This window comes from Coffea eugenioides, chromosome 10 (assembly GCF_003713205.1).
Source record: "Coffea eugenioides isolate CCC68of chromosome 10, Ceug_1.0, whole genome shotgun sequence".
Lineage (NCBI taxonomy): Eukaryota > Viridiplantae > Streptophyta > Magnoliopsida > Gentianales > Rubiaceae > Coffea > Coffea eugenioides.
Window position 1 is genome coordinate 32,211,527 of NC_040044.1, and position 18,704 is coordinate 32,230,230.

The 18,704-nt window shown below is 37.0% G+C and overlaps 3 protein-coding genes across 7 annotated transcripts; all 3 read left to right on the top strand.

Moving 5' to 3' along the window:
* The first annotated feature begins 3,783 nt into the window (after positions 1 to 3,783).
* Positions 3,784 to 5,375, top strand: LOC113749557 (U-box domain-containing protein 28-like). Its single transcript, XM_027293337.1, has one exon. The coding sequence runs from the start codon at positions 3,812 to 3,814 to the stop codon at positions 5,120 to 5,122; it is 1,311 nt and encodes a 436-aa protein (XP_027149138.1). The 5' UTR covers positions 3,784 to 3,811; the 3' UTR covers positions 5,123 to 5,375.
* Positions 5,376 to 10,009: 4,634 nt separating this feature from the next.
* LOC113750224 (protein MITOFERRINLIKE 1, chloroplastic) lies at positions 10,010 to 14,240 on the top strand. 5 transcript variants are annotated; one of them, XM_027294208.1, is made up of 2 exons: positions 10,010 to 11,394; positions 11,977 to 13,612. In XM_027294208.1, the coding sequence occupies exon 1, from the start codon at positions 10,096 to 10,098 to the stop codon at positions 11,359 to 11,361; it is 1,266 nt and encodes a 421-aa protein (XP_027150009.1). In that variant the 5' UTR covers positions 10,010 to 10,095; the 3' UTR covers positions 11,362 to 11,394; positions 11,977 to 13,612. The 5 variants fall into 5 exon arrangements, with proteins under 5 accessions (XP_027150009.1, XP_027150005.1, XP_027150008.1 ...); XM_027294204.1 differs by lacking the exon at positions 11,977 to 13,612 and adding an exon at positions 13,624 to 14,240 and having other exon boundaries at positions 10,011 to 11,394; XM_027294207.1 differs by lacking the exon at positions 11,977 to 13,612 and adding an exon at positions 13,670 to 14,240 and having other exon boundaries at positions 10,011 to 11,394.
* Positions 14,241 to 15,339: 1,099 nt separating this feature from the next.
* Positions 15,340 to 17,460, top strand: LOC113750686 (L-type lectin-domain containing receptor kinase S.6). Its single transcript, XM_027294637.1, has one exon. It carries the CDS (start codon positions 15,340 to 15,342, stop codon positions 17,458 to 17,460), a length of 2,121 nt encoding a protein of 706 aa, XP_027150438.1.
* The last annotated feature ends 1,244 nt before the right edge of the window (positions 17,461 to 18,704 follow it).

The window sequence follows — 18,704 nt, forward strand, 5'->3', positions numbered from 1 at the left end:
AGTAATATTACCCACCAAAATTAACTTTTTGCCTAACAAATTTGTCCCATAATGTACTTTATCAAGTTCTATGGTAGTGTTGGCAAGGATAATTACAACATAATTAATGTAGTGTGGTTGATGTGTGAATCCATCCAGGGTAGAAAGGTGCGCCAGGTTGAAGCTTTTCAAGTATCCTTGCATTTGACAATAAAATCTATCAATTCATGATAAGAGTTACATCCTTAGAAACCATGGGGTTCAAGGCCTGATATAGTGTCAAATCCAACTAGTCGAATCACTATAGACAACTACAAATTTTAGCTCAAGATATGGAGCAATCAAATGTATATTTGTACACGATATTATGAATATCTTCATTATTGGTTGTTTTCATAGTCCTGGTGCCCTTTTTTTTTTTTTTTGGGTTATTCTCTTATTTGTACACTTTCAATCAAAAGACTATACAAAGGTTTCCAGCGAGGATACACCGCCCACATGGATTGACAATTTGCATCATCAAAACTACTACAGCAAACTGGTGGATATCCCTACATATGAGGCCACTAATAAGAGACATCGATCATTGATTAAGGGCCTAGTTATTTAAGATTTAAGAAGGACCTTAGTCAAAAGATGGTGGAGTTTTTTAAGATTTTACAAAGCAGAAGTATCATACGTGTAAATTCTGAATGCATCATCAATTAAGGGCCTACTCATTTAATAAAGATATTTCCTTGAAAGGTTAAAATTGCTTACGAGGCCTCAAATATAACAATATTGCCCTAACACTTTCCCCCCAATTAGGTGTATATAACTTAAGTAAACTATTTCCCCTTCTTGTACCCAAGAAACTCTCTCTTGAAAGAATTACAATGTGTGTGTGTATATATATATATGTATGTATGTATTTTTAGACTCACACTTGGATATGTATGTATGATTTAGATTGTGTCACACCATCTCACCAAGTGTGTGGCACAGTGTGAGCGATTAGAATTTTTAAGACCTGGGTGGTCGGTCTACCCAAGTCTAGGTGCTTTTATACTATGTCCTTTTCAATTGATCTTATGGCAATATAATAATTTGTTCATAGAAACAAGAAAAATAGAAAAATAAGAATTCCTCTTTTACAATAAAGCTTTCACAATAAAAATCACAACGGGATTAATTACGGAAAATAGAATGATTAATATATCTTTAAGGAACAAATAGTGAATATCAATTTATATCACTTCACAAAAGAAAGTAGGAAATCCTTAATCCAGATGGAGATTTCCTTCGTAAAACCGAGTCCCCGTCTTGACAATTGGTCACAATAACAGCATTAGCGCTCCGTTGATTTGATGCTTTGCAAAGTTCATATTGTTGGCAATTTTTGGAATTTAACAAGACAAGTTGGGCTTGATTTATCTAGTTTAACAAGACAAGCATTAGCAATTAGTTATTTTATTCCCTCCTTAAAATATTGATTATGACCATAATTAAGTAAATGATATTGATGGCTATTGGGTAATATTATAGTGCGTAAATAGATTAGAAAAACTAAAAAGAATTGACCATTTTCGTGCAGATGATGGGAAGAGACATGCATGTAGATATACTTATGCAAGTAACTTTTTACTGTGGGAGTTTCTATGCGATTAATTCAAAAACCAAAAAAAAAAAAAAAAGAAAACTACAATTTTAACTATTAATATATGAACCAGATGAGATTAGAAAGAAAATAAATGACAATTAATATTGCAATACTTTGTGATGCTCTTGGCTTTGCAAAAAAGTGCAATTTGCGTCCAACCAAATAGACTATTACCTACCCTTGGAAGTTAGAACACAGACCAAATGGAGTATGTTATTCTATTTTAACCCAGCAGAAATAAAATAATTTAGCAGATTACATCAATCATGCAACATAAACCCATAATCATAAAATATACGTATTGCTCTTTTATGGTTTCTCAATCACTGGATTTAATTAGCACGTTATATAGTACTTTTTTACCCCCTCCATGGGGCTTGGTGAGGAGAAAATTGTGTTTATACAAATTCCATATTCCAAAGGACACTATGGAAACTACTAATTTTAAGAGACCAAATTTCTCATCTTCTTACCCATTTTGGTGATCCGAACTGAACTCATTCAAACTTTTTTCGACATAAAAAAAAAGAAGAAAATCTTCTTGTCCTTTCTTTTACGTCTTCAATTGAACTAGAAAGCATGTGGCAGTAGCTGCTGCATTAGTTTCCCATAACCATTTCAGACAGAAAGTTGAAATAGGAGTTTTAAGCAAGAAAATGAAAAAAGAATTACTGCATCCGGATTATAGAGATGAAAAGGAAAGTCATACAGGGCTGGAATTTGGTGAAGTTTTTGGCTGATTATTTCAGGTATTAAGTATATATTAACAAACTCAAACTTCAGAGAAAAGAATGACTGACAAAAATGTGCATATCCCCAATTTTCCAACCCTCCATTTCAAGAAAAACTACTGATTCCAGCTTAGAAAGTTCTTGACTTCGCAAAAACTGTTACTGATTAATCTCTCTTATATCCGCAGGCCTAAAACCATACAATACTTTCAGTATATAATGTGATCACAGTGAAGAGGGAAACAAAATTCTTCTTACTAATTACTCCATGATTCATCACGCATTTGAAAATTAAGTTCTTTTCATTTTGGTCAGGATCAATGTACCCAGATAGTACTATAAAATTCTTAATAGTTTAAACAACTCTCTCTAAACTCCGTTTCTTAATAATCCGTGCTGTATGAGCACAAACACACATGTACATGCTTTACAAATTAAAACCATTAGCCAAAACTCGAGCTACGATCTAAAACACGTCAAAGTTTTTAACTTAAGATTAACTTAAGAGCCCATCAGACAAATAATAATGTTCGTCTAGTCTTCACAGTTGGTTTCATGGAGGATGATATTTATGTTGGTAATGAATGACAAAAAACACAATTCATCACTCTTCTGAAAATCTCTCGTAACACAAGTTAAGCTATAATAAGACGTCTGATTCTAATAAAATAAGATAATATTGGCGCTCTAAAAAGGCTTAGATCCTTTTATTTCATCAATGCTTTTTAAAACAAAAGTTCGGGTGTTCGAGATATTTTTAAAAAATGCTAATATTATTTGCCTATCTACTATTTCTTTTGACTTGAACTCTCGAGTCTTGATCTATTGGGTTTTTTCTTCTTTTTTTTTATCAACACAAGAGTATTCCAACTTACGCTGCCCTGCGGCTGGATTCCCCACCCCCCTCCCCGGGGCGGGGGCCAAGGAGAGTCTTGATCTTTTGTTGATTACAACTCCTTTGTAGTTAATTTAACGGTTCAATCTCTAGAGACCAATTTGTTTACCTCAATCATAGTTGGTACATCACCTCTTCTAAGTTCTAAGAGGAAAAATATATTTGATGCATCACCTAATACAACACGGAATACAGGACCCCAAGATCCAAAAACAAATCCCGTTTGACTTGGATACCCCAACACACATGCCACAACAATTCATGCATATACTACTAAATTCCATAATCCCAATTTTCCAACACATACCCAACTAATATTTCAACGCGTAGGACCCACGCTCCTATATGGAAAAAAAAATCAATTTTTAAATCCTAATTCAATTCGAAAATTTCACACTTGGACGGTAGTCGTACTCGTTTACTTTAAAACTCGTCCCAAACTTTGACCAAAACGACGTCATCCCTTTACCTCTCTTCCTCCTCCTTTCATATATATATAGGATATAAGCCCCCCATTTTTCTACTCTGCTAAAGCGATCTTTCAGCTGAAGAAACAAGAGAAAAAAAATGGTGGGCGACAAGAGTACAACAACTACTGCTATAGGTAGAACTACTAATGCTGCTTTTAAAAGAGATGAGTTGTACCTTAATCTTACGGTACCGAACTTATTCCGGTGCCCGATTTCAATGGACGTGATGAAGTCTCCGGTGAGTCTCTGTACCGGCGTCACATACGACCGGACATCCATTCAGGCCTGGCTTTCTCAAGGCCACAATACTTGTCCGGCGACCATGCAGGTTCTTCCGTCCACCGACTTCACTCCAAACCTCACTCTCCGCCGCCTCATTCATCTCTACGTCCACCACACCACCTCCTCGCCACCGGAGCTCAGTCCGAACTCTTCACTGTCGTCGTCTTTGCGAAACTCTCTCATCTCTCAACCGGAAGCGCTCGAGCTCATCAAAAACCTCTCCTCCAGAGACACAGCCTCGTCGGCGACAAAGCTCGTCGAATTTGTTAGGTTCTCTGAGGAAAACCGGAGGTTTGTTGCGAATTCAGCCGTCGGAGTGTCCAATTTGGTTGAAATTCTGAGAACTTCCCAAGAAACTCAGGTTTCCGACCAGATTCTTTTGGTGTTGGAGATTATTTCACCGGAAAATGGAGTGAAAGAATTACTGAACGAAAAGATTTTGAAAAGCGATTTCGATTACTTGTCCAAATTCTTCTGGTTTTTTCGGAAAGGTAGCTTGAGCTCGAGGATTGCATCCGCGAAGATTCTCGAATCAATCGCTTCTGACGCCGATTCTCAAAGGAAAATCGCCGAAAAACAAGGATTATTATTCGAATTATACAAATTAAGCAACGAAGAAACCGATAGCAACGCCGTCGAAGCAAGTTTATCAGCTCTGATCGCAGTATCAACCTCGAAAACGGCGAAAAAGGAGCTGGTCCGGTTCGGAATCGTTAAAACCGTAGGGGAGATTCTATCCGGTTCAGAAGCGGTTCGACCGGTTATAGAAAAGGCCGTGGAGGTATTGGCATCAGTTGCCACGCGTACGGACGGGAGAGCTGCGATTAGTGAAGACGAGGGGTGTATTATGGGAGTGGTTAAGAGATTAATGAAGTGTTCGGGTGTGGCGACGGAGCATGGGATTGTGGTGCTCTGGAGCTTGTGCTGCTTGGCTCGAGATCGGACGGCTCAGGAGGCTGTGTTGAAAGTCAACGGCGTGACCAAAGTGTTGTTGGTGATGCAGAGTGATTGTAGCGCCGGCGTGAGGGAAATGTGTGGTGACTTGGTCAAGGTTTTGAGGGTGAAGAATTCCAAGTCGTGTTTGGCTAGTTATGAAACTAGGACCACACATATCATGCCTTATTGATTGAAATTGAATGTTGTTGAATAGCGACTAGTAGTGTTAGTACGTATTTGATTGACTAAAATGGTTAACCATGACAAAAACCAACTTGTTTACTCATTTGTTTCTCTTAGTGGAGAATTGGCATACTTGTAGTTGAAAAGGTGGACTACCATACCATCTCAACTTGTAATTTGTAAATGGGAAGTTTTTGCTTTGACTTGGAAATTTACAGTGCAAGAAGAATCATCAATACACAAAATCTCTTCGATTGATACTCTCAACTTTGTGCTATATGTACTTTTTTTTATTTTTTAATTTTTTCTAGCAAAGGAATTAATGATGGGATTTAAGGAGCTAAAAAAGAACGGAAGATTAAAATTCAAAACCTCGAACCTTCATAGCCTCAACCTGCTATATGTACATTTGTCTTCTCTTTTTTAAGATTTTCTTATGTAGAGGGTTCTTTTTGTTATCTACAAAATGCTTTAGCATTGTTGTTTATGACCGGGCTTCAATTTGATCAACAGCCAGTACATGTTTTAAATTCCATTGATCACATGCATACGTGGTGTGAAAATGAGTGTGAAAGAGTTCTTTAATTTCGTTAGAAAATTGCGAATTCAGGGCTTAGTCAATCATATGCCGTAAGCCAGGAAATTATGCTTTCTTTAGATAGATCCAAAAAAAAATTATTAACAAGCCATCTTCCAAAGAAAGCGACGTTAAAAGACTTCTAAATGCGTGTATATATATATATATTTTTTTTTTTTCTTTTTTTTTTTTGGAAATACTTACCAACTCCCCTACCATTTTAGGTGAACTAGAAAATTTTGGGTAGAGATCTCTTTAAGGGAAAGAGAAAAGAAAAATTCAGTTAAACTAGAGAAATGCATGATACACATTTTGGTTTGAATACAAAAGTTGAATCTCTTTCTCCCAATAAAAATAGTATTGCTATAGATGAAGTCTACAGTTTCACATAAGAATCTTTTTCTTTTTTTAAGTGTAAGTAGAGGTATCAAAATGGGTGATTTGGGCGGGTTGAAATGAGTAATAGGTATAAGTGAGTCAATCCATTTATACCCATTTAATTATATGGGTATAAATGAATAAGTCAAAAAATGAGTTGGATAACCCAATTACTCATTTGTAACCAATTTATTTTAACTTTTTGTAAACTCATTGACATTCAATTTTGCAAACTAAGGGCTTGTTTGGAAGTGAAGTTTTTGGCCAAGTTTTTTAGCTACTAGTTTTTTAACAACTTTTGCTACAGGAACCCCAAAAAACTTATCAAAATTTTTTATCTACACACTTTAAAATAATACACAAAAAACTTTTTTCCAAAATCTTAGCCAACAGCGGGAAAAAAACTTTTTTCCTTTGCTCCTTTAACTCTGCTCTCTCTCACAAGTCATAAGCACCTCAATCCTGCAATTCTATGCAAACCCCCAGGCGGGAAAAAAAAAATCAAATTTTGCATTAAATTTCCAAAATTCCAGATGATGCTTAATATGAAAGCCTCCCCGGAGGCCCGGATGACGTCGTTTTCATCATCATCGCCGTCCCTCTCAATCGTTACAGCGGAGAAGGCTTTCTCGTTCATCTCCAAAGGATGGAGCGAGGTCCGCTACTCTGCAGGTGCTGACCTCCAAATGATTAAGAACCGGGCGAACAGGGAACAGGGGAATAGGAAGGGGGGGCGGGAGAGAGGGTGGCGTGCAGAGGGGAGGGGAAGGGCAGGGCAGAGGGGCTAGCGGGGCAACGGGGGAAGGGCTGGTGGGGGGAGGGGGTGTGGCGTGCAGAGGGGAAGGGAAGGGGCAGAGGGGCAGGGTGGCGGGGGGAGGGGGTGGCGTGCAGAGAGGCTGGCGGGAGAAGGAGGCGGGGGGGGAAATGCAGAGGAGAGGAGAAGGGGAAAAGGAGGAGAGGGGTGGCGGGAGGGGGAAGGAAGAAGAAGAAGAACAAGAGAGGAAAGAAAAGAAAAAGGAAAAAAAAAAAGAAAGAGAAAGAAAAAAAAAAAGAAAAGGAAAAAAAATTCACCTTACAAAAACTTTTATAAAATTTTTTATCTTAACAAAACTTCTACAAAAAAGTTTTTTCACCTTACAAAAATCTTTACAAAATTTTTTTAAAAACTTCTACAGTGCGCTACAGTAAAGTTTTAGACAAACTCCCTAAAAACTCAGGTTCCAAACAGGCCCTAAATTATCAATTTATACCACCATTTGCATCCATCATCAGTTTTAAATATTTACTTATAATATTCAATAAGCCTAATTACCAATTTTTTCACATCCGTGCCCTATATTGTAAAATTACATACTATTTAATAATTGAACAATAAGCATATAAAATTTTGAACTAAGTACTATGAAAATTAACATAAAAACTTCATCCAAAAACTTTGAATCCTTAGCATTTTTTTCATGTGTGAATTTAAAATTTCATTTTGAAAAGATAGGAAGGGAGGCTAAAACTTATCATACATTGGTAATGCTAAAAAATGAGCTAGTTAACAAATTACAAGAAAATAAAATGATAAAATAAAGCAACAAATAATAATAATAATAAATTAAACAAAAATAGTTAACATCATGACAAAATGAAGAATATGAAAAAAAAAAATTAAGTAGGATATCTATATGCGTCAAAAATCCATCAAATATTTGTGAAGGCTGAAAAATAAAACATTCTACTATATACAATGTTTTAGCAATATTAATGCATGAAAGTCTCCAACAATGAGTTCTATAATCAAACGCAGGTCTCAAATTTCTTCTAAATGGGTTAGGGAAGAGTGGAGGCTTGGGAAAGATAATTTTAAATGGGTTAATTGGGTTTGGTGAGTTACCTAATTATATCCATTTATTAAGTGGATATTATTGGGTAACTAATTTATACCCATATATAAAAACTTAAGATACTCGTATCCAGTTATTCATGAGCGGGTATGGGTAAATTTAGTTAAATGGATTTCTTTGCTACCTATAAGTGTAAGTAGGAGTTCGAACTCGAAATCTTTCATTTACACTCCCTCCTCCTGTACCATCCAACACATCTCTCCCATTACAAAAGAAACTATTTGATGCTTGTAAAGTCTAATGGCTTGAAATTTATGTTGCTAGCTTATTCTTGCAACTATCAATTGCTCTATTGTTACTACTACGGTAGTTGCTTAGGATTTTGAATCTTGTAATTATGATACTCATTTTCAATTTTTGACTAGGTTTACTGGTAGACAAAAGATGTTAGCGAACGTCAAGTTTTCCCAAATAGAAAATTGGCTTTACTTTTCTCGGTCTGAGGGAGGGGCATTGGATGTTAGACAATAGCCAGATGAACTAGGTTATGGCTTTAACCTGGGTCAATAGCCTGTCAAAATACTAGATTGGGCCTCTTTGTTTATGTACAAAAAGAACAAGAATGAAGCTGATTTTGTTATTGGACGTGACAAGATTGGGCTAAGTCTTCCTTCTGAACAGGCAACAATGTGATCCAATTGGGGAATTTCAAACGAAAAACAGAGACAAAAATGAACTCTAGAAGAAATTTACAAGGCATCCAATAAACTGAGAGTAGAAAATGCTGAAACATGTAGAACTTAATCAGGAGGGTGATTATGATAAGAAATTCTTATTAAGTAGAAAGGATTATTAGTAAAGCACCAGATGTCTACCGGAGCAACTTCCTCCGCCTTCTATGTTGATTGAGCAAAAATTCAAGCTATGAAAAGAAAAAATCTTCTTCAATTGGATTATCAGTTTTAGAGAAACTATACACAAAACACACATATCATTTTTTTTCTCCATTTTTGTTTTCTTAAAAGGGAAACTCCTGAGCAATCACTAAGCCTTATTATGTCTGTTGGTCAATTAACCGATTGAGAGTTTAGAGACGCAGGAAAGATGAGAACTATGATTAACAAACTACAATTCCATTTCAGCGCCTTGGCTCCTAGCATCGACTTATTGCTCAAATTTAGCAATGTTTGAGTAGTTAAAAAAAAAAAAACTGGGGAGCCTCTAAACTATCACATCGTTGACTTTTGATCCATGATCTAAATTTTGTCTCTGATTGATTCTTGAACAATCAAAGGTTTCTAGTTTAAGAACTTCTAACCATTTTAGATATAAGTTCACATGGAATCGAAGGACATTTTTGTCAATCATAATAAAAAAAGAAAACCCTTCAATTTTTTTAATCTCACCATCAATTTGTCCACAAATCCCTGAAAAATCGTTGGTTCTCTAAGAGAAAGAGATGATTATGTTCTTGTAATTTTGCTCCCAATGCTTTTGATTACGGATGGACAAAAATGCCTTTCAATTCCAGATGGACTTGCGTCTAAAATGGCCAGAAGTTCTTAAATTATGCACTTTTACTTGTTCAAAATTCAGTCGGAGATAAAATTTAGATCATGGGCAAAAAGTGGACAACAGTGATGGTTTAGGGCTTCTAGATTTTTTAGTGTTTTACATCATATAGGTTAGCAAATTCACACAAAAATCTTAACAAACATCAGCAATTTTCTTTTTATACATTGAAAAAATGTGCAGTGCAGAACAAAGAAGGATTTTTTCCTCTTCATCCAAGAATGCGATACAAAAGTTTTGCATATATTTCTCTTTTAATGAAATCACATTAACATATCAATTACTGCATTTCACACCATAATAAACTGCCTTTAGCCTAATTTCTTGGCCAAACTCATTCTAATCTCTATGTTGCTTTTCCTTGTTACTATGTTGTCCTCAATTCAACAAAATAAACACATCCATAGATTATGTCTCGTGTAAAGATGGTTTTTGGATTTTATTCTAAAATTTTCTAAATTGAGTGATTGGAAGAGATGCTTCAAGATTGCTTTACCTGGTACCTACTTGGCTGGTTCTACACCTGGCTTTCTGACACAGTATCCAAACGCCTCCCGAGTATTCTCCATCACCGCATTATGACCTGAATGAAACAACTCTGGTAGCAACCAATCCCCACAAATGGAAATTAGCACCAGCAAACCCCTTAGCTTTCTCTCATCAAATTCACAAACTTCATCAACTTTCCAAGATTTCAATACCCTCTTCAACAATCTTAACACCACCCTCTTATCCACCAGCACCTCATCCCTCCGTCGCCTCACAAATACCCCATGTAAAGCAGAGAAAATAAAAAATGGTCAAAATTTCAGCCCAAAAAGGATTCTTCAATTTTCATCGACTTCAATCTCCATTCAACCTGAAATCAAAAACCCAGAAAACCCCACTTCTCGAATTTGGCTAAAACCAGCCTCAAGAGGCTCTCCCCAAGTCTACGCCCTGTTCAAGAATCTCTCTGTTTTGGAAAAAGCCCTCATGGGTGCTGCTGGTGGAGGCATTGCTGGTGCATTCACTTATGTCTGCCTCCATCCTCTTGACACAATCAAGACTAAGCTCCAGACAAAGGGGGCATCAGAAATTTATAGTGGTACAGTTGATGCCATTGTTAAGACCTTCAAAACCAGGGGAATTTTGGGGTTCTATAGTGGAGTTTCTGCGGTGATTGTTGGTTCTACGGCTTCTTCTGCTGTGTATTTTGGGACATGTGAGTTTGGAAAGTCAGTTTTGTCGAAAATCCCTCAATATCCAGCTGTTTTGATACCCCCTACTGCTGGGGCTATGGGGAATATTGTTTCATCAGCTATAATGGTACCTAAGGAATTAATTACTCAGAGGATGCAAACTGGTGCAAAGGGGAGGTCTTGGGAGGTTTTATTGAAAATTTTGAAAAAAGATGGAATTTTGGGATTGTATGCTGGATATAGTGCTACATTGCTGAGAAATTTGCCTGCTGGGGTGTTGAATTATTCATCGTTTGAGTATCTTAAAGCTGCGGTATTGAATAGTACTCATCAGGTTCATTTGGAGCCATTTCAGAGTGTCTGTTGTGGTGCATTGGCTGGAGCCATATCAGCTTCACTGACAACTCCTTTGGATGTGGTTAAGACAAGATTGATGACTCAGGTTCATGGGGAGGCTGTGAATAAGGTTGCAGCTGTAATGTATAGTGGTGTCTCAGCTACTGTTAAACAGATTTTGAAGGAAGAAGGCTGGATAGGGTTTACACGAGGAATGGGGCCTAGAGTTGTTCATAGTGCCTGTTTTTCTGCAATTGGTTACTTTGCCTTTGAGACAGCTAGGCTCACAATTTTGCATCAGTATTTGAAGCAGAAGGAGCTTCAGAACATGGCTCTTGATTCTTCATCCACGGTCAATCAGAGTGAATAAAGTGGCAACGAGGTGCTTTGCAAGTGCATCTGGGTAATTCCTCCTTTTCATTTCCAATTATATTAATTTACGCATCCTTTCTTCTGGTTCTTAACTGCTTATGCTTGATTTTTTAAGAACGCTTGACCTCTTCAGAGATGCTGCTTTATGGTATCTGTTTCTTTGTATTTTTTTGAATCTCATGTAGTCTACAGATCATTATATCTTGTCGAAAATTTTATACTTTACAAAGAATACCTGAATCAAACCTTATAAAGTCCTTCTGCTCTAATAAAACTTCTGTTTATGTACCTAATTTGGAGTGATTTCTATACTATTCTTCTTTCTGTGTAAAATTTTGGTTTGTTAGTATTTGGGGCATAAGTAAACCTTCGTCAGTAGCAAGGGAGCAAGTTGTCAGTTAAACTGTAGTATGAGTCCATCTAATTTGGTGTCTGATTATAGGAACTAATCGAAACCCTATTCTGTCAGCAGGTCAGATCAATGACAGAAGATGCATTTGTAGAAACTTACTTAGACTGGCCATTTGTAGGAACTATTGAGTTTATGATTTTGCTTCACTTTAAGATCTGAAAATTCCTTGTCACTTTGTCACTGCGCTTTTGCCTTGAGCAGGTTATGGTGATATGCAAGGCTCAGGAAGGCCAAAAGCTAAGACGAAAAGTAGTGTTAGGCGGTCTTTTATTGTTTTTGGTGGGTAAAAGAAGTTCATTAATTGAAAAACCAAAGGTCAGTTACAATCATTCAAGGAAATTTATCTCATTGTGCTCCATCTATACAAAATGTGTTAACTACAGGTTGAGGAATACAAGAAAAAAGGAAAAAAAAAATCCAATTCCTATGCCACTCCCATATTAGCTAACCAATCCACCATTCTGTTTGATTCCATGTAAACATGCTTAAGCTTGACTTGGGTTATCTGCTGGATTAAAGGTCTGCAATGAGGAGCAATTAAAGAAAGTAAATGTCAATCAGTATGGTTACTAAGCAATATATCAACAACTTACTCGGAGTCAGATTCTGTAATGATGTGAGTGAACTTGAATCAGCAACAACAGGGAGATTGTAACATCCTGCATCAGTTTTATCTCTTAATCATGTTATGACTGCTTTGACCTATAAAAGGTCCAATGTCTGTACTATTATTCTGACATTGCCGGGGTGTTGGAGCTTTCACACTTTTCTTTTGAACTGAGCCAATAATGAAGAGATATTTATGCCCATTGCCTATAGATTCAACTGCATTGAGAATTGTTAACTGGCAAAAAATTGAGCTAAAGAGTTTTTCTGAGCATTGTAGTCTTTGTGAGTTAATTTAAGTGAAAAAAATTAAAGTTGGTTAATCTTACTTATTTTCTTATTTTTATTTATTATGATGATTAATGCCTGGAAAGTGTGCATATTTTCAAAAGTTGAATTTGATTCTGTTGTTTTTATTTTCTCAAATTGCATTTTAGAACATACAGTATGAGTTTGAAACAATTATGAGCTCGAATTTGACTTATTCAGGTTCATGAACCTTATCATGCTAAGGTTGTTATAAACAAATCAAAGGGCTGAGCATGAATATGATTAACAGTGGGAACTGAGAACATGAATGAGCTGACCATGAAAGCCTTTTAAAACAGATAAGTGAACAATCAATAGAATTGAGCAAGGTTGTTGTGCCAAGCTGTCTTTTTAAGCCCAGTAGGTTTATTTGTGAGATTGTTCTGCCATGTGAGACCCCTGTAGAAGGGTGAGATTCCTCTGTTGAAAAAACAGAGGAATATTTGTATTGCTTGGAGGAAACAAAGTGGAGAGTGATGGATAATGGCTCACTATAAAAGTCTCATGGTTTACAAGAATGTGGGTTGCATGGAAAGTATGGGGGTGACCATACAGAACTATTAATTTGTCTAGCATCTTATTGGACCCATGTGTGTTTTTGGTTCAAGGTTGCTCAATCAATTACAGTCCATCTTATATTTGAACATCTTCAAGAAGCACTTAAATGGCTGTGTTCTTATTATATCTTATGTCTCAGCTTGGTCATGGAGAGTATCTTGGTGAAACAGTTTCCAATAATAAATGCACTTTTCCACACGCTCTAAACTTTGCCTGTAATCTTGTTTAAGATCTTCTGATGTTAATGCTTTTCATCATTATTTCTGCATTTTATGTTACAATTGCGGTTTTGATGGTACTTCATAATCTTCATGCTTGGCATTTTTTGGTCTGCACCTATCAAAATGGTCTTATACCCCTGTAATGATATTGCAGTAATTCGACACATCTGCACGTTTTTCATTTTTTGATGAGTTGTTAGTCATAGGCAGTGTAACATTTGACGGATCAACAGCAAGAAGGGCAACGTGTGATGTGGTGGTAGAGACAAAAATTGAGGTGGAGCTACCCACTGTAGCAATCTTAAATGGCTGCCTCAAGATGGGACTTGGCTGAGTTGCAGTTTGATACAAATTCTTGTTATCCCAGTTGTTTCCTCCAATATAAAACTCCAGCTACCTCTGTTGAACTCAAATGCTGAAGTTCTTGGATTCATTTGGTTGCTTTTCTTGGATGATGATGAAGTTCCTCTGAAAGTCTTTTGACACCTGAAAATGTTCTTAAACTAAGCTTTTGTTTGTCATAAGCATTTCAAACAATTTGTTGTATCCATCACAATTCCCCATATGACCCTTAATTTACAGCAGCTCGTACAAACTGAACGCCTACTAGAGAGACAGGAAGACGGAATTCTAATTGTTCTTGAGTTAATGATTATGTCTTCTATCAGGGAAAAAAAAATGTGTTCGTCCTCGCATCCTTTATGTATGGAAAAATCTGTAATAATCTTGTCCTTGGATTGGATTTCCTTCAAGCAATCTGGTTTCTGCTTACACCTACTGCCTACTTCTTGACGTACTTAGTAAGCATGAAGTTGTGCATCCTGCACAGAACCAGAGAATCACCCCTGAACAGGGTAAATTCTATGTCTGTAGTTTTGTACGTGGCTTGTTTCATCATTGCTCATTCGCTGAGAGAACTATTGAAAGGGGTTCCTTTTATTGCTTTTCATGTGGTTATTACTGCAAAAAAACAGCAAATCCATTGAAGGGGAAACCTTCTTGGTGCTGAGCAAACCTGTTACGTTTACCTAAGAAAATGTCTAAATGAAGCATACGATTCTTTCAGATTTTAATTGAATTAATCTTTCGTTATTGCCAACATAAGTTGACTCAATTGATAAGGACGGGTTACTTCTTTACAAAAAGTGAGAACTGTATTAATAGGCGATTTTTAAGAATCTCCATAGGTGACCTATAGTTCCAGAAGCATATTCCGATTATAAATTTCAATAAAAATGTAAAGTCCAATTTAAGTAGAAAACTCTTTTTATTACTGGTGATTGGAGTCAAACCTACTAACTTTTTTTTTTTTTACCTTAAAAAAAAAATAGACAGCACTAACGAAGCACCCCCTAAAACAAATAAAAAATGGAAATTTTTTTTCTTAACCCAGAAAAATGAGGCCTGTTAATAGCAATAGAAGGTTGCTACTACTAGGTGAAACCAGGCAGATCCACAAAAACGAAAAAAGAAAAACGAAACAGAAAAAGCCCACAATACAAGCCCAAGTCCCTCTGACACCAAATCTGTGCGCTCCCTAATATCCCGGTTACTCCAAAGTCTGCAACTGATTTCCCCGCCATATTTTTCCACTCCACATTTCAATTTGCAAGATTCAACCCCTTCTCCCCACCTCATTTTTCTTCGTTTTTTCTGCAGTTATCAACGGGGTTTTTCACTTTCTTGATTCTTGGCAACGTTCTCCAAAATCCCTGGTTGTAAATTGGAGAAAAATCACCCAATCTGTCATTTCTCATGAGCTCCCAAGATCAAAATCAACCCATGAAAATCCTTGAGAAAACTTCCTCCAAGAACTCTCAACTTTCCATTTCTTGATCAAAGTTTGAATCTTGAGCTCCAAATTCCCAGAATGCGGTCATCTTCAACCATACTCATCTGGGCTTATCTTCTTTTTCTCTATGTCTACACTTCATCATCTTTCTCTTCCTCAGCTCCACTTTATTTTCCTGCAAACAATGTCACCCTTTTTGGTGATGCATCCGTTGAGAACGATTCAATCAGACTAACTCAAGATCACCAATGCACTTCGCCATCACAATCCACCCTAGAATCAGCTTCTTCCACCTCTCTTTCAGGCATTGGCCGAGCCTTTTACATCAACCCAATTCGGTTTCTTGATTCTTCATCCAAAGGCACTGCTGCTTCATTCTCTTGCAGCTTTTCATTCAACATTTCCCCCACCCCTTCTTGCCCTTTTGGAGATGGACTTGCATTTCTGGTCACTTCCAATATGGATTCTTTAAGCATTACCGACGGTTGGATGGGCCTCCCGGAAGAAGTTTCCAACACTCAAGATTCATTCATTGCTGTAGAATTTGACACGAGTTATAATCCCTTTTTTGATGATATAAATGGGAACCATGTTGGCATTGATGTGAGACAAATTAAATCTTTGGCTTCTGTTGACGTCGTCTCAAGAGGGATTGATCTTAAAGCTGGAAAGGAAATGACTGCTTGGATTGAGTATCGAAATTCGGAGAAGATGATCAGGGTTTGGGTGGGATATTCTCAGGTTAGGCCACTTAGTCCTATTCTTGTTGCTCAGGCTGATTTTACTGGCGATTTTAAAGAATTTATGCATGTGGGATTTACTGCTTCTAATGGTGGAGGATCAGCTATTCACAGTATTAGTCGTTGGCGATTTAAGACTTTCTGGTTTCGATCTTCAACATTGTCTATGGATACAGTTGAAGAAGGGGATTGTCTGGCGTGCTTTCCAGGGGATCTTGACCTCAATTTTGATCATTCAAGAAAATGGAAATTTGGATTGATTCTTGTCATAGGAGGTTCTGCTGTAATCACAGTGATTCTAGTTGCAGTTGCTCTGTTTGTTATTTTATGTTGCATAAAGAGGAATAGAAGCAAAGCTAAGAGAGAGCGGCACATTGAATATCATATTGGCAGATTTCAGAGCTATAAAGTACCAAAATACTTGTCACTGAGTGAGATAAAGGAAGCTACAAAGGGGTTCAAAGAGGACAGAATTATTGGTGAAGGTGCCTCAGCAGTTGTATATGAAGGAGAAATTCCTTCCTGTGGAAATGTAGCAATTAAGAGATTTACTCGTGGGAAAAGCATAGGCCCTTCACACAATTCATTTGATGAGGCCTGGCGTATTCCTTTTGACAATGAATTTGCTACAATGATTGGCTGCTTGAGACACAAGAACTTAGTTCAGCTCAAGGGATGGTGCTGTGAGAGGAATGAGTTAGTCCTGGTTTATGAGTACATGCCTAATGGAAGTCTGGATAAGATCCTACATGGCCGGAGCAGTGTTACAAAGTTCCTGACATGGGAGCGAAGATCAAACATAGTACTTGGTGTGGCCTCTGCTCTGGTATATCTGCATGAAGAGTGCATTAATCAGATAATCCACAGGGATGTTAAGGCCTGTAATATAATGCTTGATGCTGAGTTCAATGCCAAGCTTGGAGATTTTGGTTTAGCAGCAGTGTATCAACGTAGTCTCGAAATACGAGATGCTACTGTACCAGCTGGAACAATGGGATATCTTGCTCCCGAGTATGTCTTTTCTGGAGTTCCAACAGTGAAAACTGATGTTTACAGCTTTGGTGTCGTGGTACTGGAAGTCGCATCAGGTAGGAGGCCTGTCGATGACAACAGAATTGTGATTACTGATTGGGTTTGGGAATTGTGGGGGAAAGGAAAATTAATTGAGGCTGCTGATCCTAAACTGAAGAGGTGCTTTACCAGGAAAGTAATGGGAAGGATGCTCATGGTTGGACTTTGCTGCACGCACCCTGATCATCAGAAGAGGCCTACCATGAGGGAAGCTGCAAGGATGCTTCAAGGGGAAGCTCCAATCCCTTCTTTGCCACCAAGGAAACCAACAGTTAGGATTCAATCTGTTCTTCCAGAGGGAATACTTGAAGACATAATGAGCATTGGTGAAGAAGCAGATGACAACACACCATGGTCCACCCCTAGAACTCAATTCAGCAGGAACTAGCTCCAAAAGCATTCCGTCAAATGCTAGAGAGATGTACAGATATTTCGCAAGCAGATATGCTCTACACATTGCTTCTACTTTCATGCGTAAAATCTGAAGTCAGAAAATCTGAGGAAACTACAAATCTGAAGTCAGAAAATTTAGTTTATGTTGTGTTTGGTACATTTGAGATTACTCACTTACCTTCACTTCCCTGTTGAATAGAACCTTTGTGATTTTCTATCTCCTCTGGACGATGCAACAATTAATCTCTTTGCATAGATACTAATGGACATCTTTAAGTTTAGTCAAGTATGTCAATTTTTGTACTTTGTCACAAACACTTGAATAGGCTTTTGGTCAGACTTTCAACAGTCTGGTTCCTGAACTTCTTATGTCAGTAAGTTGTTTAATACATGGGGAGAAATGAAATACCATATGCTGTGGATATAGGTGGCTGTAATGAATCTGCAACTAGTTTGCCGTTCGTTATTAGGCATCCTACATAGTCAACCAACAAAGCAAAGAAGAGCAAGATATTGAAACAATCAGCTACAATAGTCTGCTGGAAGCATTGTCATAATCTGATAGGTCCAATTTTAGTTCCTTTTTCTCTTCATTGCTGCTCTCTGCCTTGTGTTTTGTCATCAAGACAGATCTTGGATGCCATTTTTGTATGCCCTGTGAAGATGTATGGTGAAATCAAGACTAATCAAAGCCCTTGAAGCAAGACTACATGGGAGGGATATATTGAAGACCATGTGTAATGATGACATTTCTCATGTTTTGGCTCTAGACTTGATTCTTTTGATTTTTGTAATTTTCTTGTTTCCCTTCTTCAAATTAATGAGTAGCTAGATAAATTACCCCACCTTATCCATATAGGCATATGGCACTTTATGTCACATCATTTCTATGTGAAAAATTTTATTACCCAACTTATGTATACATTAAAAAAAGAAAGATTGTGATTGCAACTATATCAACTGAAGTTTAGACTCTCTCATAAAGTGGCCATAATCAATTGATCACCTCGGTATTATCATCCTTGAAATTGTATATATTTCACATACCGATGAATTATTCACAACTTTTTACAAATCCGCAAGATTCCCCTATTTTTTGTAACTGTTTTTTTAAGTCATAATAAATTATTAAAAAATATTAATCGCACTCTACTTTTTGTTAATCGCATTCACAATATTATTTTTATCATATGGTTTTCATGTATTAAATATACAATAAAATAAATGATAAGAGTGTGA